Source organism: Sesamum indicum, linkage group LG10, assembly GCF_026168435.1.
Source record: "Sesamum indicum cultivar Baizhima isolate 11 linkage group LG10, ASM2616843v1, whole genome shotgun sequence".
Classification (NCBI taxonomy): Eukaryota; Viridiplantae; Streptophyta; class Magnoliopsida; order Lamiales; family Pedaliaceae; genus Sesamum; species Sesamum indicum.
The window spans coordinates 16179627-16204013 of NC_142666.1; the positions used below are offsets into that span (position 1 = coordinate 16179627).

Here is a 24387-nt window from a genome sequence, read left to right on the forward strand (position 1 = left end):
TCAATTCGTTCAGGAGAACTTGAAAAATTTGGGTAAACTTTTCAAAGAAGTGAGGAATGAGGAAATAAAAGCCAATCTTAAATTGGATACTAAAGAAGTTCAAGCAATTGGGGAGAAGGGTATTCGGATGAATATCTAAGGAAGGAAGATAGATAACATCACTTTAAGAAATATCGTACTCTTGTCTTAAACGGCGAGCGTCAACATCCGAATGAGAAGGACACCCTATCCAATAAGATGGGACTAGTTGTCCTCTCTACCGATGTCCATGGATTCTTCTCCCTCTTCCTCTCCTAGAGAATAACCCCCTTCCTCATTCTTACTAATAGCCTTTTTTTGCAAGTCGGAAGGTTCATCAACCAGGCGGCATCGGTTGCCCGCTTATGCTCTAGCTTCGAGCCCCTTTGAAGATGGATGACCCAAGTCCTGTCCCTTAAGACCTAACTTTAGTAGGGTGATCGCTAGCAGATCGCTCACCCACAAATCACACAGACCCAATGGAGGAAGCTATCAAAGCTAAGAAGACAACAAGAGGTTCGCAGAATAAAAGAAAAGAAGGAAATAAAGAATCACAAGTAAAAGATTAAATAACACAAAGGAGAAAACTATACTTAAGGGATTAATACATGAGGAAGGGGAAATTCAAAAGCTCCAGGTTTTTTCTTCAGAGATAGTAGGGAATAAGGAAAGAGAAAGTGAAGGTTGTATTAAGAAAGAGGTTAAGGCAAGAATCACCTATGTCAAGTAACTGCTCCATATTATCGTCCAATTACCCTGACAAGAAGCGCATGATTCATAGAAGACTGTTCCCTCAGTAGATACGAGATGGACAAGCTTGGAGCTCCCCTTAAGGAGGCGGAAGGGTAAATACCCTTGGCTAAAGGCTAGCTACTCTAAGGAGGAATAAATTGATGCCCTCCTCCTCAGAGTGGGAGGGAGGGACTGAATAATACACCAGCAATGTGTTTGGCCAAATGTTGGACTAACCCATTTGAGGGTCCAATCAGCACTAAAATTTGGTATAATGGCCCAAAAATGCACGAGGCTTAAGAGAGAGTAGCCCCCATTGGACTGGATCCTGTGTATGGCTGTTTTGGAGATGGGCCCCAATCCACGACCATCAGCCCAAGACATTTAGTCTTAACTGGGTGGCTTAGTTGGCTATTCTTCCCAATGGTAGGAGACTATTTGCTCTGAGAGTGAGTAAGCGCCCATGGAGACTATGATAAGGACAAAATGTTTGATATGCTTACGCCCCCACTACCCCCTAGAATCTCAGGGCATATCTTCCGAAAGCTTATCTCATTAAAAATCCTCCTTGGAGATCGGACTCCCTGCAAATCTTTACCGCCAGCCTCCAGTTTTTGTGAAGACTTATACACAGCAACCGCTGACTTCCTGCCCCCTCATTCACTGGGGGCTACAGCTATAAAAACCAGTCCCCCTCCCGATTTAGGGTAACGTTATCTTAATACAAGCACACATATCAACTCACTACTCAAGCATTTGTTCCAGCACAATCATTCTTTCATTTTCTAAACACTCATTCCTAGTTTATTCGTTTTGGAATTATCTTTCTATCATCAATTACCGACTTAATAATCGTAGTGCTAATATATATATTTTTGCAGGTCCTCTCCCTTAGGCTTGCTAAAGATTCGACTTAAAGATTTTGAGCCAAAAGACTATCATAACGAGCATTTGTTGCTCGCATCATGGAGAAGATAAAATGTAATTTGTAACATAAATTTCAAAAGAATTGGCCTATGATTTCTCAAAGGGTAAATATCACTTTTGGTATCTCAACTATGCCACTTATCCAAATTTGGTCCCTCATGTTTCCCCCTCATCAAACTTAGTCCTTTAAATTTATAGATTCCATTCATTTCGGTCCCTTCCGTTATCAAACATAAGAACTCGAAAATGTGACCTTGCACAAAGAATTTTGTAGCCTCACCACTCCATCAAGCACACCATTTTATTATTTTATTAAATAAAATATTACTTATACATAATTATAAAATAAAAAAGATGTTAAGAAGTATCTCAAAAGCATACTGAAATTGAGGAAATTTATAAAGTTGAGGGACTAAATTTGATGAGAGAGAAATATGAGGGACCAAATTTAGATAAGCGGTGTAATTGAGGGACCAAAAATGATATTTACCCTTTTTCAAACATTAAAAATAATGAAAGATTGAAAATCAGATCGAATCAGAATACCTAACAAAAAAGATATTAATTTGAATGAAATCTAAAAATTTACTTTATCACTATTATTGAACAAGTAAAATTACATTAAAAAAAATATGTTACTGAAATATTTACTTGTAGAAAATAATGATTTTATCTGACTAAAAATAAAAAATACTACATGAGGTATACCAAGAGATTCATATAATTAAATTTCGACCAAAAAGTATCGTATTAAAATAAAAATACATGATTAGTGATAAATTAAATATATATATATATTATGATAAAAAATAATATTTTATTTTGAAGGTAGTGTGTGATTAAACTAAGAATAAATGATTACTGATAAGATAGACATATATATATTTATTCTGATAAAAATTAATCATAATGAAAGTATAGATAAACACTAATTTTGAAAAAAAGAATTTATTATCTTATTTCAATTATAGATATTCGAATTAGATAATACAACTTGTAATAAAAAGAATTCATTATGTTTCATAAATTTCGAAGTGTCCTCAACTTATATAATATATTACTAGCAGTATAGATAAAATAAAAATCGTGCATCATCTAATTAAAATGAAATTATATTACAAATTTTTAATTTGAGTAAACATAATTTATGCGCACATGTAACTTTAGTGTGCTTGATTTTATCATCCTAATCATTTCCTTAAAAGGTGATTGGATTTAAGACTCTTTAGTTTTCTTGAATTATTATTAGGAGATTATCTCTACTTGTTCCGATTTAGCCTGCGATTCATTTATTTCATAATGATTTGAATTATCAAAAAACGTCTGTATTAGTATTTTCATAATGATTTGAATTAGTATGTTTTGATAGAAAATAGATTAAATATGTATTTTTTTTTATATTATTGTCATCAATTATAAAAATTAAAATCAAAATGAAGCAAAATAGAAATTTTCTGTATGTCGAATAAAAATAATAGCCAAATATACCCTTATATAGATAAACTCCCGTCTAATTTTTTCTAAAAAATGGAGTTAACTCTTTGTTTTAACTGTTAACTTAACGGGCGATACGGATGAAAAATAAAATTTTAAATACCAAATCTGATCATTTAAAAATATAGGATATTAAAATTAAAAAAAAAAAAGATATACTTTGGATACAAAAATTGAAATTATACCCTTAAGTCGCTGTCTCAGTTGATTATAACTTTTCTATCAGAACCTGAATACCTCTGCCCTTGTGAAGCAGACTTTATGAGTTGCTAAACAGCAGAGAATTATTTCCTTTTCTTGGATTTCTGGAGAAGATGAGAGTTTCTACAATGGCTGTTATTCGTAGAGGATTTGCTGCAAACAAGAGAGGTACTGTAACTTCTCCACTCTCTTTTCTCTCTTCATCTTTTCATAATCTCAGCCACGGAAATAGGCCCTCTTCGCCTAAGCCCAGAATAGATTTCAGTTGTCTTCATGAAGTAGATGATGCTGTTTTCTTGTTTCGTGAAATGCTCAGAATGCGCCCACAGCCTTCTGTTGTTCAATTCACCAAACTGTTGAATGTTGTTGTCAAGATGAAACAATACGGTGTTGCCCTTAATGCATTCGACGAAATGCGTCAATCGGGTGCCCCTGTAAACGAGTATACATTGAATATCGTGGTTAATTGCCATTGCCTTCTCAATCGAGTAGACTTTGGATTTGCTGTTTTGGGCAGTTTCTTCAAGTGCGGTTACAAGCCTGATGTCACTACTTTCACCACACTTATAAAAGGGCTCTTTTTAGGTGATAAAGTGGTCGAGGCAGAAAAATTATTCAAAAAGTTAATGACGCTGAAACTCTGTGAACCTAATGAAGTTACTATTCTTACTGTGATAAATGGGCTATGCAAAGCTGGACACACTCTCACTGCATATGATTTGCTTCGGTTATTTGATAAGACAAGCTTCAAACCTAATGTTAAAACTTATAGCACAGTGATTGACAGTTTGTGCAAGGATCGCATGGTTGATTATGCGCTCCAGCTCCTAGCCACAATGATTGACAAGGGCATTTCACCTGATATTGTCACATATAGTTCTATACTTCGGGGTTTGTGCAATTTCGGTAGATGGAAGGAGGCGAAAAACTTAATTACTGAAATGGTGGATCACAAGATATGTCTAGATGTGGTTACTTTCAGTATATTGGTAGATGCATTTTGCAAGGAAGGACTGGTCAAAGAGGCTGAGGATGTTGTTGAAATTATGATGCAAAGAAACATTTTTCCTAATGATGTCACGTACACTACTCTCATAGATGGTTACAGCCTGGTTGGGCAAATTGATAAAGCAAGAAAAGTACTTGACTCCATGCCAGGTAAAGGTTTGAAGCCTTCTATCATCAGCTATAGTAGCTTGATCAACGGATATTGCAAGAATGGAAAGGTAGAGGAAGCTTGGGGCCTTTTCCTCGAAGTTCCTCATAAAGGGTTAGATTACAATGTAGTTACCTATAACACCATGCTACAAGGATTATTTTGTGCAGGTAGATGTGCTGATGGATTGAAGCTTTTCAAAGATATGCACACTCATCAACTAATTCCTGATGTAGTGACTTACAATACCTTGTTGAATGGCTTGTGCATGAAAAAGCAGATTGATGAAGCATTTTCTTTCCTACACATAATGGAAGAACAAGGTGTTAATCCCGACATAACTACATACGGTATACTCATCCATGGATTGTGCAAGGATGGAAAAGTTGAGATTGCAAGAGATCTTTTCAATAGCCTCCCTTGTAAAGGTTTGCGACCTAATGTTCAATTATATACTATCATTATTGGTTCGCTATGTCAAGAAGGACATGTAGAGGAGGCAAAATGTTTGCTTGTGGAAATGGAAAAAAGTGGTTGCTCACCTAATAGTGTGACATATAACGTATGTATCCAGGGTTTGCTTAAAAGAAAGTTGTTTGCCGAGGCAAAGGCGTTCTTGAATGAAATGCACAGGCGAGGATTCTCACCCGATTCAACTACTGTGTCTCTATTCCTTGATCAACAACAAGAAGAGGGTTTGAGATAATATTTCTATGAAAGTTTTGAATGCTAATGTATCATGCAAAAATCATATCTTGAAACCCTCTATATTTGAGGGTTATGATGATTGTTTGAGGAAACTTGCTATTACCAGTGCCAGCTCTGTCTCCATTGCTTTAGCATCATTGACAACTTTATTTTTTGAATGTCGGTGTGAGCACAAATTTTATTGTGTGAGAAAATCAAAACATGAGAAAATTATCACAAATAGAAATATGCATTGGATAGGTAAAAGTGGACACAATTTTTATTTAATTCTCTGATTCTTCTCTTCAAAGTAATATCTTGTAGATTTGATAAATTCAAAGGGTAAATCTTCTTGTAGATTTCCTTTGAATTTGAATTTGAATTTCTAAAACGTTAATTCAATGCCTAGGGCTTGTGATCCCAAATTAAACGTTATAGTTTTGACTTGAGATTTGAGGATTTGAAAGTGGATTTGCCACTTGGATCTTGTTGAGAACATATCTGTATATTTATAACGTTAATTCGAGGGTGATGAGAGCTAAAATACTAAAAGACAGGAATACCCTTAATGAAGGGTATTAACGACATTTCACACCTCAAACGGTCCTTTGAATTCCATAAGGAGTAAGGAGAAATTACGTGACATGGTTAAAGGGACAGGATCGCGGGAATGTAGCTAATAAAGCGATCCGGGCGCATGATCCCTTATTAGCCGCCTGATTAAGAGGCCGCAAAGGCCTAGGATTGAGACACGTGGCGGTCGCGTATGGAAAGTCGAGATTATATAAATAGGAGCAGTTTTACACTGATTAAGGTAAGCAAGAAATCTACAGTAATTCTATTACTCGAAATTATCTATTCAACCTCCGTTTTCTGACTTGGGCGTCGGAGTCTTATAGTCGGGCCTCGACCCGACTAGTTTGACGCGTTTTCTGTTCTACAGGTACTTCATTGGATTGGGAGAAGAAAGTGGACGCATCGTATAGATCACCATCTCTATTTCCTGCCTGATCAACTTGGCGCCGTCTGTGGGAAAGGATGGAGAGACACTTCAAAGAAAACGTGCCCGACATGGAGACACTCATAGAAACCAGAGAACCAATGATTCAGATGATGAGGACCGAACTACAATAAATGATTGAAGAAGCTAGCAGAAATGCGATCGTCGCCTACGAGAGGAAGACTGGTACTCTGGTGGAAAGGGAAACTACGAAGAAGAGGTTATTTAAAGACCTAGAACATGTGTCTGAGGGAACTAGTAAGAAGGTAACAGTCCCCAAGTACCATGCCCCCTCAGAAGTCGGGTCTAGCAGTCGGGATCGAAGTCACCAAAGGGGCCTAGCTATTTCGAGGGTTGAGGTGGACAACGTGAGCAAACAAATAGCCACGCTAGGGAAACAAATCGATGAACTCAAGAAGCGTGGGGAAATAGTTTTCCATAACCGAAACTCTCCTTTTTGTAACAAAATACTTACGGAGAAGGTCAACCCAAGCTTCAGGATGCCCGATCTCCCGAAGTATGATGGAACCAGAGACCCACATGAGCACCTGGCCGCTTTTGATATGGTAATGAACCTTTACGGGCAACCTAGCCCTATTACAGCTAAATTGTTTGCTACTACTTTAACAGGGAAGGCTCAGGAATGGTTCACGAGTTTGCATCCGGGGAGTATAGAATCGCACGAGCAACTTGTGCAAAAATTCACATTCCATTTCGCAAGTAAGAGGAAGCAAAAGCGATCTGCCACACATCTCTTCACTATACGACAAAGAGAGAATGAAACATTGAAGAGTTTTATGGGGCGCTTCAACAACGAGACGTTGGAGGTACAAGACCTCCGTATCGACATGATGATCAGCATTCTTATTCATGGATTGAAAAAAGGATTCTTCGCATCCGCTTTAGCTCGAGACCCTCCAACAGACGTAGAGCAGCTCATGGCGATGGCACAAAAGTACATAGATGAAGAAGAAATGAACGTCATGAAGGATGAAGAGTGGAGGTATAACATGGATCGAGGTCGAGATCGGGATCGAAAGGATAGAGAAAAGGAACCACGAGCAAGAGTCGAGAGAGCTCGAGAACCCCCATATCAACCTAAGTACACCTAATACACGCCATTGAGCATGACCAGGGCAACAACGCTCATGATGGTGGAAAAAGATGATATACTGCAGTGGCCCAAGCACACAAGGCTCACACCAGCGAAGAAACACTCGAATAAATATTGTCGTTTCCATAGGGAGAAGGGGCATGACACGGAAGAATGCTATCAGTTTAAAGATAAGATCGAGTGCCTGGTGCGACAGGGTTACTTTAAAGGTAATTGCAACATCTTGACAGAAAAGATGTTCGTCGTAGCTGATCGAGAAGCCTAGATAGAAAAAGGACGTAGACGGAACGCGGAAACGACCAAGGTATGGGAGACAACGCGCCTGTGAAAGACGTCATCCATACGATAGCAGGAGGGTCAGAAGGATGCTCCAACAGGATGAGGAAAAGGTTCGAAAGAGAGCATAGATCAAACAAACGAACACAGCTAATGAGGATAACTACTGAACAAGAAATCATGTTCGGAGACTGCGATGCGGGAGAAAGAGCAGGCGCAGATAATGATCAAATGGTAATCAAGATGGACATAGCAAATTTCACGGTCCATAAAGTATTAGTTGACAACGGGAGTTCGGCAGACATCATTTTCAGAGAGGTACTGAAGAAGATGGATTTGGATAGTGTAAGATTAAAACCTGTGAAAATGCTCTGGTCAGCTTTGGAGGAGCGGAAGTCGAATCGCTTGGTACAGTAGACCTTCCGGCGTTTATCGGGGAAGAACCGAAAAGAAAAGTATTGATGGTAAAATTCCTTGTTGTTGATACACCTTTTACTTACAATGTTATTCTAGGGAGACCAGGTCTCAATTCTTTCAGGGCAGTCGTCTCAACTTACCACTTGAAAATAAAATTCCCTACACAACACGAGGTAGGAGAGGTAATATGTGACCAGATAGAGGCAAAGAGGTGTTATAATTTGTCCCTAAAAAGGGCGAAATTACCGAAAAAAGAAGGCGCGAGGATTCTAGCAAGACGGAGTGGCCAAAGCAGATGGAACGGATAGAACCAGTCGATCACAAAGAAATTGAACTTGTGCAAAGAGATCCTAGTAAGAGAACGACGATAGGATCGAAACTAGGTGAATTCGAAAATGTCATGGTCACTTTCCTCAGAAAAAAAGTGGATATGTTTGCGTGGGATCCCACTAATCTCAAAGGGATAGACCCGGGAGTGATAGTGCATCGACTGAACGTCGACCCCGCTGCTCGACCAGTACAACAGAAAAAGAGAACCTTTGGAATAGATAAGAATCGCATTATTGAGGAGGAGGTTAACAAGCTACTAAAGGCTGGGTACGTATCAGAAGTTCAGTACACCGATTGGTTAGCTAACATGGTGATGGTACCAAAGACAGCTGGCAAATGGAGAATGTGCACAGATTTCACGGACCTAAACAAGGCTTGCCCCAAAAACCCTTATCCTCTGTCTCGGATCAATTTGTTGGTGGACTCTACGGCAGGATAGGAGATATTCTCCATGATGGACACATATCAAGGATACCACCAGATCCTCATGGCGACTGAAGATCGCAAGAAGACATCTTTCGTTACAGATAAAGGTATATTTTGCTACAATGTAATGCCATTTGAATTGAAAAATGCAGGGGCAACATATCAAAGGCTGGTGAACAAGATGTTCGCAAGTCAGATCGGAAAATTGATGGAGGTCTATGTGGACGACATGCTCGTTAAGAGTCAAAAAGCAGAAGACCATCTAACACATTTGGAGACGGCCTTCGCGATTATGAGAAGGTATGGGATGAAGCTGAATCCAAACAAATGCACATTCGGGGTTGGAGGAGGCAAATTCTTGGGTTTCATGATTAGCGAACGGGGAATTGAAGCGAACCCAGAAAAAATTGATGCGATCCTGAATCTAAAATCCCCCACATCTGTGAAAGAAGTGCAGAAATTAACAGGTAGAATTGCTTCACTCAATCGCTTTATATCTAAATCAGCATATCGCAATTTACATTTCTTTAAAATTTTGAGAAAGGCCAAAGGGGTTTGAGTAGACTAACGATTGTGAACAAGCGTTTCAAAATTTGAAAGAGTACTTGAGATCCCCACCACTGCTAGTAAATCCTAGAGAAGGGGATACACTATATATCTATCAAGCAGTTTTGGATAATGCTATAAGCTCAGTTTTGATAAGGGAAAGCGATGAGGTTCAGAATTCGGTCTATTATATTAGTCGAATGCTACAAGGCGCCGAGAAAAGGTACACACAAGTGGAAAAGTTGGCATTAGCCTTAGTAGTAACAGCACGGAAGCTACGATCATACTTCCAGTAGCACAAGATAGTCGTGAGGACAAACCAGCCGTTGCGAAACATCATTTCATGACCAGAAGCGTATGGTAGATTGATCAAATGGGCAGTCGAACTGGGGGAGTTCGACATTAGTTACCAGAGTCGGACAGCAGAGAACGCACAAGTACTTGCAGACTTTATGAATGAAACATCAAGCGAGCCACCCCAAGAATCGGGCATCTGGATGCTACATGTAGATGGGTCGGCTAATGCGAATAATGGAGGCGCATGGATATTGATAGAAGGGCCCGGTGGGATCGAGATGGAGATCGTCGTTCGCTTATCATTTACAGTTACAAACAACGAAGCCGAATATGAAGCACTGATTTTAGGCTTAGAATTGGCATATGAAGCTGGGGCTCGCAACCTTGAGGCATACACTGACTCACAGCTAGTCGCAATGCAAATCGAAGGGATGTATGAAGCTAAAGAGAAATCAATGATAGCTTACAAGGAGAGAGCGGAACTACTCATGCAACGTTTTGATAAATGTTCACTTCAGCAGATCTCGAGAGACGAAAACGAGAGGGCAGATTCCCTAGCAAAGTTTGGAGCCCTTCTATCAGGGATAAGAGATAGAGGGATAACAATAATGATCAAGAAGCACCCGGCGACCTCGAATAATGGAGAAATGAATACGATCGAAACTCCACGCGCTGGATCGAAGAAATCATATCTTATTTGCGAGAAGGGAGATTGCCAGGAGACCCATTAAAAGCCCGGAAGATAAGATCCAGGGCACCTAGGTTCGCGCTGATCAGTTCGTAGCTATATAAAAGAATAATGGAAGGGTCGTTGGCAAAATGTTTGAACGAAGATCAGGCCGCTTATGTTTTAAGAAAAATCCATGAAGGGAGTTGTGGTAACCATTTGGGAGCTAGATCGTTGGCTTTAAAAGTACTAAGACAGGGGTATTTTTAGCCTATACTAGGGAGAGATGCAAAGGAATTCGTGCGTACCTGCGAAAAGTGCCAAAGGTACGCATCGCTGATACATAGACCGGCAACACCTATGACACCGATCATGGCCGCCTGCCCATTCGACCAGTGGGGCATCGACATATTAGGACCTCTCCCACCCGCTGAGGCATAGAAAAAATTCATCATAGTGGCAGTCGAATATTTTTCCAAATGTGTAGAAGCAGAGGCAGTTGCGAAAATATCCGAAAGAGAAACGATCAACTTCATCTGGAAGAATATAATCTGCCGGTTTGGAATACCCTGAGTGTTAATATCCAACAATGGAACGCAGTTCCAAGGAAAGAAGATCGTTTCATGGCTAAAAGAGTTAAAGATCCGACAGAAGTTCACTGCTGTTGGCCATCCCCAATCAAATGGACAAACCGAGGTAACAAACAGGACGATCCTCCATCACTTGAAACGAGGCTGGGGTCGAAGAAAGGGTGGGGCGAAGAGCTACCAGGAGTATTATGGGCCTACAGAACGACCCCCCGATCTTCCACAGGTGAGACTCCTTTCTGTTTGATTTATGGTTCTGAAGCTACGATTCCTGTAGAAATCGGGGAAGAATCACAAAGGATCTAGAGATTCGATCCACAGACCAACCAGACCCAAAGAAGCTTCTATCTGGAGATGATAGAGGAAAAAAGAGATGCGGCCCAGGCAAGGATGATATACCACAAAAGCTTGATGCTGAGAAACTATAACAAAAATTTGAAGACTAGATCGTTGCAAGTGGGCGATCTTGTTCTGAAAAAGGTAGAAGTTTCCAAGCATACGGGAAAGCTGGATGCCAATAGGGAAGGACCCTACAAAATAGTCAAGATCCTAGGAAGAGGGACGTACAAGTTGCAAGATATGCAGGGCAAAAACTTGCTACGACCGTGGAACATTCAAAATCTTAGAAAATTCTACGCTTAGGAATGAGACTGGAAAAGGCTGTCCCAACGATCACCACCAGATTTCCTGAATTTCCTGCTTTTTGTAGAAAGCCTGTGAAAGGTCAATTATCTGGAAAAGATTGAATAATCGTCAAATTATTTGGGAAAGATTGAATAATCAAAAATCTATGAAAGACGATTTATCATAAATTTGTATGACTTCATTCGAACATCTGTGAAAGATTATGTATTAACTTCATTCGAACATCTATGAAAGATTGTGTTAACTTCATTCGAAGATAGTTGAAAGATTATTTTGTGAAAGATTGTCATAAATACTCACTTCATGACAAATGTATAGCGTCTCAACGACGTTCAGACAACGGCTCATCCGTGAAGGTCGAAGAAACTTATGGTCTATTACTGATCTGTAAAAGATCAATCAAAGGCCATAGTCATCCATAGGGCTGGATTTTCATTCTGCGAAAGAACAAACACTCTAGCTCGAAAAAGATAGATACGTTAAAAATAAAGATTCATAAGGTCTCAAGATATCATCAAAGACAAAACGAAAACAGTCGTTAACAGGAAGTTATAAATACAGGATTAATTCTCGTCCAGTTCGTCTAAAAGAATAGCGAACTCATCATCAGTAACGGGAGGGGCTTCCTCTTCAGGAAAGGGTTGCAGATTGCCATCAAGACCAGGATCGAGATGTGTGGTATCGAATCCTGATGCAAACCCATTCAAGGTAGATACCTGAGCTTTGCATCTATCGAACCCACGCATTAGGAATTCTGCAGCCTTTATCTCCAAAGTTGACTCGAAAGCAGGAGCCTTCAAAAAATCTCGAGCGGCTTGGAGGCGAGTCTCCCAAACACGATTCAAAAACTCCTCCGAGCGAAGGAAGACTTCTCAACCTTCAATTACCCCTGCGATCCTTCCAGCTGCATGACCGGCATCGAACCCTACCTTCTCACCATCATCGCGCGCTTTGGCGACCTCGGAGGCCATATGGTTCTCCAACTCTTTAATGCGAGCCTCCATAGATGATCGTTGTTTGTCCCATTCGCGTTCGCGAGTCGTGATCTCCGAAAGTTGGATCCTCAGATCCCTGCTCCTACGCTCAGCTGCTAGTTGATTCTGCCTCAAGCCTGAACACTTGAGGGACAGGCCTCTAACGAAGTTGGCAGCCTAAAACCACAACGTTAGGTAAGAAGGAGATTCACAAGGAAGAGAGAGAAGAAAGGGAAAAGGAGGTATAGATTATTACTTGGATTAAGGAGTGGGCATAATGTTCCTCTAGACGAGTAAAGGTAGTCTGCAATAAGGCGGCTTGATTGCAAGGGAGACAGTTCGCATCGTACAACTCCCATGAATCTTGACCAGAGTAGGTCTTAACACATCAGCCCTAGTCCTTAGAAACTTGCTTCACCAGACTAGGCAAGCTAGCATGAAGTCAATCCACTTCCACGGGCCACAGAAACACTAACAACTCATAGAAAATACATAGCTAAAAGAAACAAGTACACAACCCTCCTATCTGAGAGAAAAACTATCACCTCTAAAAACGAGAGGAAAAAAATCCTGATTGGGAAGAATTAATTAGATTTATTCTTGAGCATTCAAATTTGAGAAGAATTAAGATATAATTATCAAGAACATATAGAATACAATCCATGACAAGTTGACAAGAAAATTTCACAAAAAAAAAAAAGAAAAGAAAATAAGAAAGCAAGAAAGAAATGTTGAATATGAGAAAATATTGAATTAACTAAAGATGAGGAAAATAATTGAATAATAATAGAAGTTGTTGAGATCCCAATATAAATAATAAATTCTTTTAAGTAGGAATGAAGCATGAGGTCATGTGGCAAATAAATTAGCATTTGAAAAATCATCACATTTTAAACAATTTTGCTTAATCCCCTTTGACTTTAAGTTGATTGTGTTTTGATTTTTACATTTAGTTTTACTTCTTTTAATTGATAAAGAAATAGTATAAGAATAGATAAGTGTAATTCTAAGAAAATCTGTAGTAAAACCTACCATTTGAATGATGTTATTATTATAAATTTAAGGGTATTGATTCTCATAAAGTTTATCATAACTATAAATACATTTTTATTTTTTGAAAAATTGTAAATATTCTCTAAAATTACAAATACTCTAACAAATATCTCCTTGTGACAACTCGTTGTAGAAGGGTATTTGTAGTTTTAGGGAGATATTTGTAATTTTTTAAACAGTGATAGTAAACAAGATTCTAATTTATTTTCTCAAGAATTGTAGAACTTAAAGAAAAGAATAATTGCAATTGTGAACATATTAATAAGATAATTATTACTTGATTCTAAATGTATGATGGGTTGTATCTATTCTTAATAGCATGTTTATTAAATATTTTGTAAAAGGAAGAGAGAGTACTACCAAAAAAATTTATTTTTGAGTCTCAAGAACTTTTAATAACAGTATAATAGAATAATTATTAATTCATTGTTAAGTTGACTTCAAAACTTGCTTTTCTAAAACTTGGAAAATGTTCATTCAAATCTCTCGCGAATATTTCCTAAGTGACCCAAAAAATAATAAAACTGTATTGATAAAAATGTATTTATGAATGTTTCTTTAATAAGTTTTAATTAAAATCTTAAAGTTTTATTTAATATGAAGTACTGTTTATTAAGAAAAAATGACGAAAATTAAAATACTGACAACAACTAATCAGATTTATATGAAAGAATTTAAACTCTCAATTACTACCTAAATTAAGTCGATTTAAAACTATTTTAGAGAATAAGGGATTTAAAACTATTTTGAGTGCACTTCCAGAAACAACGGTTAATATAAAGTATAAAAATATATTTGATACCAATATTGTTTTGTTAATGCGAAAAATATTTCATATACTTAAGTTGTCAAAATGTATTGATAAAAATGTATTTTACGAATGTTTCTTTAATTAAAATCTTTAAGTTTTATTAATATAAAGTACTGTCTATTAAGTCGCTGTCTCTGTTGATTCTCATTTTTCTATCACCTGCTCACACTTTATGAGTAGCTAAAGAGCACACTCTACACTTTAATCCCATTCTTCAATTCTGTGAAGTAGATGAGAGTTTCTACAATGGCTCTTCTTCGTAGAGGTTTTGCTGCAGAAAAGAGAGGTACTGTAATTTCTCCACTCTCTTTTCTCTCTTCATCTTTTCATAATTTCAGCCATAAGGATATGCCCTTTTCTCCAAACCCCAGAATGGATTTCAGTTGTATTCATGATGTAGATGATGCTGTTTTCTTGTTTCGTCAAATGCTCAGAATGCGCCCACAGCCTTCTGTTGTTCAATTCACCAAACTGTTGAATGTTGTTGTCAAGATGAAACAATACCGTGTTGCCCTTAATGTATTCAACGAAATGCGTCAATCGGGTGCCCCTGTAAACGAGTATACATTGAATATCGTGGTTAATTGCCATTGCCTTCTCAATCGAGTAGACTTTGGATTTGCTGTCTTGGGCAGTTTCTTCAAGTGCGGTTACAAGCCAGATGTCACTACTTTCAACACACTTATAAAAGGGCTCTTTTTAGGTGATAAAGTCGTCGAGGCAGAAAAATTATTCAAAAAGTTATTGACGCTGAAAATCTGTGAACCTGATGAAGTTACTATTCTTACTGTGATAAATGGGCTATGCAAAGCTGGACACACTCTCACTGCATATGATTTGCTTCGGTTATTTGAAAAGACAAGCTGCAAACCTGATGTTTTTTCTTATAACTCAGTGATTGACAGTTTGTGCAAGGATCGTATGGTTGATGATGCGCTCCAGCTCCTAGCCAAAATGATTGACAAGGGCATTTCACCTGATATTGTCACATATAGTTCTATACTTCGGGGTTTGTGTAATTTCGGCAGATGGAAAGAGGCGAAAGACTTAATTACTAAAATGGTGGATCACAAGATATCTCTAAATGTGATTACTTTCAATATATTGGTGGATGCATTTTGCAAGGAAGGACTGGTCAAAGAGGCTGAGGATGTTGTTGAAATTATGATGCAAAGAAACATTTTTCCTGATGTTGTCATGTACAATACTCTCATAGATGGTTACAGCTTGGTTGGGCAAATTGATAAAGCAAGACAAGTATTTGACTCCATGCCAGGTAAAGGTTTGAAGCCTTCTATCGTCAGCTATAACAGCTTGATCAATGGATATTGCAAGAATGGAAGGGTAGAGGAAGCTTGGGGCCTTTTCCTCGAAGTTCCTTGTAAAGGGTTGGATTACAATGTAGTTACCTATAGCACCATGCTACAAGGATTATTTTGTGCAGGTAGATGTGCTGATGGATTGAAGCTTTTCAAAGATATGCACGCTCAGCAACTAATTCCCGATGTAGTGACTTACAATACCTTGTTGAATGGCTTGTGTATGAACAAGCAGATTGTTGAAGCATTTTCTTTCCTACACATAATGGAAGAACAAGGTGTTCATCCTGACATAACTACATACGGTATACTCATCCATGGATTGTGCAAGGATGGAAAAGATGAGATTGCAAGAGATCTTTTCAATAGCCTCCCTTGCAAAGGTTTGCGACCTAATGTTCAATTATATAATATCATTATTGGTTCACTATGTCAAGGAGGACATGTAGAGGAGGCAAAACGTTTGCTTGTGGAAATGGAAAAAGGTGGTTGTGCACCTGATAATGTGACATATAACGTCTGTATCCAAGGTTTGCTTAAAAGAAGGTTGCTTGCCGAGGCAAAGACGTTCTTGGATGAAATGTGCAGACAAGGATTCTCACCCAATGCAACTGTTGTATCTATGTTGCTTGATCAACTTCAAGACAAAGGTTGGAGATACTGTTCCTCTGAAAGTACTGATAACTGCTAATGTCTCATGTATGCTACAACATATTAATTTTTATTCAACAACTTTAATTATGGCCCTAGCTACTTTTTTTAAAAGCTTTTTAAGTAAATAGTATAGAAATTGTTCAACTTGTGCAATAACTTTTACTTTTAGTTGTTAAAACTGATATAGTTTTAACAAATATTTTTGGACTGTTTTTATCTTTTTGTATATGATTTACATAATAGTGTTTGTTTGTTTGTTTTTCATAAACGAAAGAAAGAGTCCGATGCAGGATTTTTTGGGGTTCCCCCTCATCTTCATATCATACAAAATCAAACTAAAATTTCGGGACACAAAATTCTATTTCGATACTATTTTTTACCTAATTAATCAATTTTTAAGAAAAAAGTCTGAGATTGATTAGAATAATAAAATTTAGTTTTTCTTTAATAATAAATCTGATATTTAATTTGATATTTTTTTATATATTTCTTACTTATTGTATTGATATATAATTGTAATATAATATATACACATATGGACAATTTACCTCACGCAAAAGCTATTAATCTCTTTGTTTTCTATCTTATCAGGGTAATAATACAAGCATTGTAAGTTTCAATAACTTCTATAATTGTAAATGAGAACTTAACTTCCACTATGTACTCTGGCAGGCAGTCCTATCATCAAAACTTTAGGTGTTGTTAGCCCTCACCAAGATATGGAAAACCAAGGAGCGTGTTTTCAAACACCCTCATCAATGCCTCAGATTAGCATGTCCAAAAGTTTTTGATACATCTGAGCATTTTCCTTCTTAGAAAGTTGGCAATTCCCCTAGGCCTTCTTCCTTGCATCTTTCAGCTTGGCCACCTCACCACCTAGCAAAGCGCTCCACCCGATCCTCCAATCTCTTCATCTATCTATCTGAATGGAGAAGAGGAGACATAACCTAGAGGCGGGACAATATCTCACACAACACTATTGTCACCTAAGGGATACGCAAAAAGACAGACAACTCAATACACGAGATCAAGAACTCATACAAAAATTAAAGGAAAGAGCGTGAGATACCATACTGACATAGTAAGACAACATGCCAGTCAAGTCCTCCCTAGAAATAGAAAATAGGGTGTGCTTGTCCCCTAACATCAAAACCCCCTTAAAAACTCCGAGAATAATCCGGACTCCCCCCTCACTCCCGCACGAGGGACTGCTAAGTATAAAGGGCCTAGTCAGGGGAGAAATGTTAGCACCTAGGGGAGGAATCCCATGTATCCCAAGGGAGAGGGGTGTAGGAGTAGGAGGGGTGGTGGTAGAGTGAGTGACTACCTATAGAGAAACTCTGAATGAAGGCTAGTTAGAGGAGTTGCCCTTGGACATCTTTAAGAAACCTTCAGGGGTGGAGGTCGAGCAGTTCCCTCAGGAGTCACTGGAAGATGGGGTCCCTCTAGTTGGTCGAGAAGAAGGGGTTGCCGTCAGACGACTTCTTGGATTGCCCTAATGCTCTCTCGCAATAATTTTCTAAACATGATTCGCTCTAAAAACTATATAAAACCATTAAGTTGGACCACAAGTGAGAAAAATGCAAGCATAGAGGAACAATATTGAAAGTAGCGGCACCCAGGGGCTTCTCCAATGAGACCTTCTTAGGGCTCAAACCGAACTGAGAGAGAAACCCCCCATCCATTAATCCCCTACAGTCATAGGGGTCAGGGTTAAGGTCCTATAAGAGGGTGGTGAGCCTGCAATCCTTTCCCTTATAGATAAAGAGGTGATGGGAGGGAGTTCATAAATTCACTAGCGAGTAAAAACCCAGCAAATGGGACGAAGAACATAAAAGAAACTACCCCTTCAATTGTTTGGAACATTATGGGCAAGAAGAAAGCAAACCCCTCATCGAGGGAAGATGTGAAAAATGTCAGGCTCAAATCTCTTTAATTGAAAACAAGTATAAAAAAGCTCTGCTCAAAACGATGAATACCATTAAACCAAAAAACCATGTAATTACCAACCAACAGAAATGAATTAGGCTTCAATTAGTTCAGGAGAACTCGAAAATTTTGGGCAAACTCTTCAAAGAATTGAGGAATGAGGAAATGAAAGCCAACCTTAAATTCTCCAATGAGACCTTCTTGGGGCTCAGACCGAACTGAGAGAGAAACCTCCTGTCCATTAACTCCCTATAGTCATAGGGGTCAGCGTTAAGGTCCTCTAAAAGGGCAATGAGCCCTGCAGTCCTTTCCCTTGTAGACAAAGAGGTGATGGGAGGGAGTTCGTAAATCCACTAGCGAGGAAAAACCCAGCAGATGGGACGAAGAACATAAAAGAAACTATACTCTATTATTAAAAAAGAAAAGAAAAGAGAATTGACAATGGAACTAAGTTCCAAAGTAACCAATGCCAAGATTTTTTTAAGAAAGAAGGTATAATCCATCAAATTACATGTATTTACACACTACAATAAAATGGAATAGTTGAAAGAAAACACAAATGTCTTTTACAAGTAGCAAGATCACTCATGTTTCAATCAAACTTGCCTAAGATGTTTTGGACTGATGCAATCTTGACTGTGACCTATCATAAACAGAATACCTACACCTCTTGTAAGATGGAAAACACCCTACGAAATACTATATAACAAACCTGTGAATTACAACCAATTTAGAACCTCTAGATGTTTGTGTTTTGCAAATACACTACCTAACAAATCAAAATTTGACCCTAGAGCCTCTAAATGTGTTCTACTAGGATATGCTAATAATCAAAAGGGATATAAACTATATGATTTAACCAAAGGAGTAGTGATAATATTTAGGGATGTTACATTTTAGGAAAGTGTATTTCCATATGTAGGTCAACAAACAGATCCAATTACCTATTCCACACCAGCCTTAGGTCCTGAAATTGAATACTTAGATCAAAGTGTTACTAGTGAAGAACAAACTGAACCTGTAGAAAGTCCAGCAAACATACCTTGGGATCAAGATGTTGAAACACAACCTGAACATAATACACAACTTAGAAGATCTTCTAGGATTACTTCAAGACCTATTAGATTCCAAGACTTCATATGTTCACAATCATCTGAACAAACTGACATACCAATAGTTGTTCATACTACAGATATGCACTCTTGTTTCATCACTGCTTCATCACATGAACAAGAGCCTAGGTCGTATACACAAGCTGTTAAAAGAAAGGAATGGAAAGATGCTATGAATGCTGAACTAAATGCATTAGAAAAGAATAAAACATGAGAAATTGTAGTACTATCAGAAAACAAGAAAGCAACAGGTTGTAAGTGGATATATAAACTTAAACTTAATTCGGATGGATCCGTTGAGAGATATAAATCTAGATTAGTAACTAAAAGGTACAATCAAATACTTGGAATAGATTATTTGGACAGCTTTTCACCTGTAGCCAAAACAGTGACAGTACGAATTCTATTAGCAGTTGCAACAAAGCTTAGTTGGTATGTGCATCAATTGGATATCAATAATGCAGTTTTATATGATTTTCTAGATGAAGAGTTGCATATGCAGGCACCAGAAAGCTACACAATACCTGAAGGCCATGTATGCAAGCTGAAGAAATTAATATATAGGCTAAAACAAGCCTCTAGAGTCTACATAATGAAATCATGATTTACATCTAAATTAGAGGCTTATGGTTTTGTTCAATCTAAATATGATTATTGTTTATTCACTAAAACCACTTCAGCTGGCCTTTTTTGCCTTCTTGTGTATGTAGATGATGTTTTAGTTGCGGGTCCTTTAAAGCATGAAATTGTAGAAATAAAGGAATATCTAGAGAAGACATTCACTATCAAAGATCTGGGCACAGCTAGATACTTTTTGGGGCCTGAGATTGCTAGATCAAAAGTAGGTATGTCTCTCACACAAACAAAATATATAAGAGACATTGTAAAAGATGTAGGGCTGGATCAAGCCAAGGCTGCAGCTACACCTCTACCATTAGGTATTAAATTAAGTGCATATGAAGAAGAACAACTAGAGACTCCAGAAATTTATAGAAGGTTGTTGGGAAGGCTGCTTTACCTAGGCTTCAGCAGGCCAGACATATGTTTTGCTACTCAGCAGCTGAGCCAATTCATGCAGCATCCTTGTAAGCAACATTGGAATGTTGTCGTTAGTACTTGAAAGGGATCATTCATAGAGGCCTGTTCTTCCCAGCAAGTGAAAGCTTTGAATTGATATCTTACTGTGATGCTGATTGGACGACATTCAAGGATACAAGAAGATCCTTGACTGGATTTTGCATATTTTTGGGAGGTAGCTAATTTCATGGAAGACAAAGAAGCAGACAATCGTGTCACGCTCCACAGCAGAAGCTGAATATAGAAGTATGGCCTCTGCAGCTTGTGAATGAACTTGGATATACAACATACTTGGCGAATTTCAAATTCAGATTCCAACCCCTATTCCTTTCTTATGTGATAATCAAGTTGTACTACATATCACAACAAATCCTGTGCTTCATAAAAGAACAAAACACTTAGAGATTGATTGCCATATAGTACGTGATAAATACAAGCAAGGTTTTCTAGCCCCAGCACATGTATCCTCCAAAGAACAAGTAGCTAATATTTTTACTAAGCCACTTCCAGGTCCAAGCTTTGCCTCTCTTATTTCCAAGTTAGGACTCATCAACATTTTGACAAGTCCAACTTGAGGAGGGGATGTAAAAATGAAAGGCAAAGCTCGTTTCCTAAGCTCCTGAAATCTGCTGCAGTTGAAGGAATATAGAAGAAAGGAGGAAGAAGTACAGTAAAGTCGTCATCGCATTTCTCATCAGAATTACGTTTTCTTTTGCACTTAAGTGAAAGTGCGTCATAGCCGTTGGTTATTTCTGCGACTTGTAAAGCGTTATCTCGCTTTGATTAGTAAATGAGTTAGTTAGCTTCTCTTCATATGTTTAAAAGTCTGGTAGCAGACTTCTTCTTCAACAACATAAAGCTGTTGTAACTTCAAACTGATTCTTGAAAGTTCAATTTCTTTTATCAAATTCAACATAGCTTCTCTGCATTTTATTGTTCAAATTTCTAAAATGATGTGCTCCACCTCCTAGCCAAAATGATCGATAACATATAGTACAGTGGTTCAAGGTTTGTGCAACTTCGGTAGATGGAAAGATGCCAAAGACTTAATTAGTGAAGGTATATATATTTTTTCGAAACAAAATCAGATCATGTGCAGGTCACATTACCCTGATTAACAAATAGTTCAAATAGTAGATAATTTATCAATTTAAACAAGAATCTCTTGGCGCACTTGTTAGAGTAAGTAAAAACACAGCCCCTTGCATTAGCTTTTGGATGTAGATAATAGGCATTATTTAGCAGTGTTATTCCACAAGAAAGTGAAAAACAAAAAAGATACAACACAGTAAGTCAAACAACATAGTGATCCGAAACAGTACCATCACTTAATGCAACCTCTGTTGCTAACTGAGGTTCTAATTACGAATCCAAATATTTGGGATCAACTTGCGGACAGTCGACGTCGGCCTGCTCCTGTGAAAGTGGATTTTGCCCGTCTTGATGCTCTCAGGGCAACAATCAACGACATTCCCTTGGCAACATGGGATTGGTGTTGGATCTGCGGCTTCTACTGTTGTCATAGTTACAAGGAGAAATACAAAAACACAGACCAAGATTTTGTTGGCCATGGTGAGCAAGTTATATGTATATATGTATGCTTGTAAAAAGTGTTGGTTTAATTCTCAAGATGGGAGATAATTGGGAGGCAGTTGAGCTCTATATATAAGGGTTGTAGATGTAGTACATCTTTGCAATATATGATTTGCTATAACCTTTTAATATTTCTAGCTTCATTGTTGTCATAAAAAGTTTGTCGCAATCGAGGCCCAAATATTAATTTAGTATGTAGAAATGTTTGTCTAGTAAATTCTTTTTTTAGGGGGTAATATTATTGTTTTGAAGGAAAAAATTGTGATTTTCGTCTTGTAAGTATCAGAAGTAGGCTTGTTGATGGATACCTAAAAAATAACCTTCATATCCATATCCTACTCAATGGGTAAGAGACCCTACCCTACTCTAGACCCATGAAATTAAATGAGTCGGTATGGGTATGGTCTAATGCCCTAAAATATTCATAGGTAGTGATATAGTCTAATGCCCGAAGATATTCATTTATTCATTACTTTAAAATTGAATTTGTAAAGTTTTAGTAAATCAATCAACTAAATTTATTTAATATTTTAGAAAAAATAAATAGTATATAGTTATTTCATTAAAGATTTTATTTATATTGATTACTTGTTGAAATTTTGGCTAAATATACTAGAGCTTCTCATATTGATTTTGTAATCACTCAAAATTAATTTTATGATCAAATTAAGCAAAATTTAACTTGACATGTAATAAATAAAAAAAAAATACGGACAAAATGTAATTTAGTTAAATTTGAGTGATATACGGAATAAATAAAATTTGTTTAAGTCAAATTATTACAATTTCATCAAATCAAAGTTGAATGCAAATGCAAATGATACTTGAGAGATTTAAATGAGACTTAAGATATATTATACTTAATTTTACTTATTTTTACCAACTTTTGTGACTTCATTCTTATTTTGAACTTGTCTCGATTTCATAATCGATTAATATTTCCGGCCCATTATTTGAATAATTTAAGATTCTTATTTAAAATAAATATTGGTCTATCATTTGTACAAAATCAAGTTCATTATTTAAATTTCGACGATGATCAATTTGCACCTATTGAAATTTAAGTAATTAATTTTATTTTATCGACCAACAAGTTATGAAAATCCGTTAATAGTTAATTTAGTAACATAATTGTTTGGCTTGAATGTAAATTTAAATATATTGTAAAAGAGATAAAATTAAGTGAGTTTCAAATGGGTAAGACCAAACTGTACTCAATTTTTTTAGGTATAATTTGGGTAAGACCCTATGGGTATATTGTACGGTAGAGTATGGGTAGCGTATGAAAATTTTTTATGGGTATTTGTTGGGTTCGAATCCGAGTAGGGCAATACTCGCCAATTGGCAAACCTAATGAGAAGGTTACACTTTTGAACCACTTAGAATTCACTTCAACAATGAAGGGAAATAATTGTAAAAAAGAATAGCACGTTGAGGATTTTTGTCGCAGAAAATTACAAATTTGCTCGAAAAGTGTCGTGTGCGTGTCATATGATGGATACAAATTGGAGACACTTTTTAACTAAATAAATAATTTCTGATGATAAATATCTTTAAATGTGCTATTTTTTTAAAATTATTATCCTACATTACTAAAATAAATTCCAAATGAACCAAATATGCTACCTACCTAAAGTACAGGACGAAAATTGCACTTTTTCCTTGTTTTGAAATAACTATATACTAGATTTTGCCAATGTATAAACCCTAAAACTTGATTGTGAAATATTTATGGTGAAAAAAACAATCTTACAGTTTTATATTTTCTTGGGTAACTTATCTTGCTTATGAAAAGTTTCTTAAAAGTTTAGTTTTCAAAAGTTGGAAAGGTAGACAAACATTGTTTTGTTGTTATGAGCACAAGGCATAGTGTCATACAAGTAGGCAAGACATGTTTTTTTTCCTTGAAGTAATCGAAATAAACACCGAAAACCAAGAGTGAACGGACAAAACTATCGTTCTCCATAAATTTATACTCTTGTACTTATTTTTCTATTGTATACTAAAATATGAAAGAAATTATTTTATTATATTATAATGCGTGTGTATTATTGTCCTACAATAATTAGAAATGAGAATTCGAACAACATATACTGTAAATTTTGATCTTCTCCTGATGTGTTCTTCCAAGGATAAATCTGCGATACTAGGCAAAAACGAACAGTAAATCCATAAGCTAAGGGCATTTAGAGGAGATGTTACTTTATTTGACACCGTTGTACTCCTATATTGTAGGATAAAATCGTGAGGTTTTAGAAGAAAAAAAAAACGGATAATATCTTGCTCCAAAACATTCTCTTAAGATTAATTATATTGAAAAGTTCAATGTTGCAACATTGTGAATT

The 24387-nt window shown here is 37.1% G+C and overlaps 3 protein-coding genes across 7 annotated transcripts; all 3 read left to right on the forward strand.

Moving 5' to 3' along the window:
• Positions 1 to 3308: 3308 nt before the first annotated feature.
• Positions 3309 to 5347, forward strand: LOC105171963 (uncharacterized). Of its 3 annotated transcripts, none has more exons than XM_088885919.1 (2): positions 3309 to 4698; positions 4809 to 4993. In XM_088885919.1, the coding sequence occupies exons 1-2, from the start codon at positions 3486 to 3488 to the stop codon at positions 4811 to 4813; spliced, it is 1218 nt and encodes a 405-aa protein (XP_088742045.1). In that variant the 5' UTR covers positions 3309 to 3485; the 3' UTR covers positions 4814 to 4993. The 3 variants fall into 3 exon arrangements, with proteins under 3 accessions (XP_088742045.1, XP_088742043.1, XP_088742044.1); XM_088885917.1 differs by having other exon boundaries at positions 3311 to 3540; positions 3689 to 5347; XM_088885918.1 differs by adding an exon at positions 5103 to 5184 and having other exon boundaries at positions 3311 to 4956.
• Positions 5348 to 7635: 2288 nt separating this feature from the next.
• LOC105172079 (uncharacterized) lies at positions 7636 to 8791 on the forward strand. The gene is made up of 3 exons (XM_011093416.1): positions 7636 to 8013; positions 8119 to 8127; positions 8258 to 8791. Exons 1-3 carry the CDS (start codon positions 7636 to 7638, stop codon positions 8789 to 8791), a joined length of 921 nt encoding a protein of 306 aa, XP_011091718.1.
• Positions 8792 to 14463: 5672 nt separating this feature from the next.
• On the forward strand, positions 14464 to 16423 carry LOC105172077 (uncharacterized). 3 transcript variants are annotated; one of them, XM_088885915.1, is made up of 2 exons: positions 14464 to 14644; positions 14759 to 16423. In XM_088885915.1, exons 1-2 carry the CDS (start codon positions 14590 to 14592, stop codon positions 16366 to 16368), a joined length of 1665 nt encoding a protein of 554 aa, XP_088742041.1. In that variant the 5' UTR covers positions 14464 to 14589; the 3' UTR covers positions 16369 to 16423. The 3 variants fall into 3 exon arrangements, with proteins under 3 accessions (XP_088742041.1, XP_020552905.2, XP_088742042.1); XM_020697246.2 differs by having other exon boundaries at positions 14465 to 14644; positions 14793 to 16423; XM_088885916.1 differs by having other exon boundaries at positions 14465 to 14644; positions 15254 to 16423.
• Positions 16424 to 24387: the final 7964 nt, after the last annotated feature.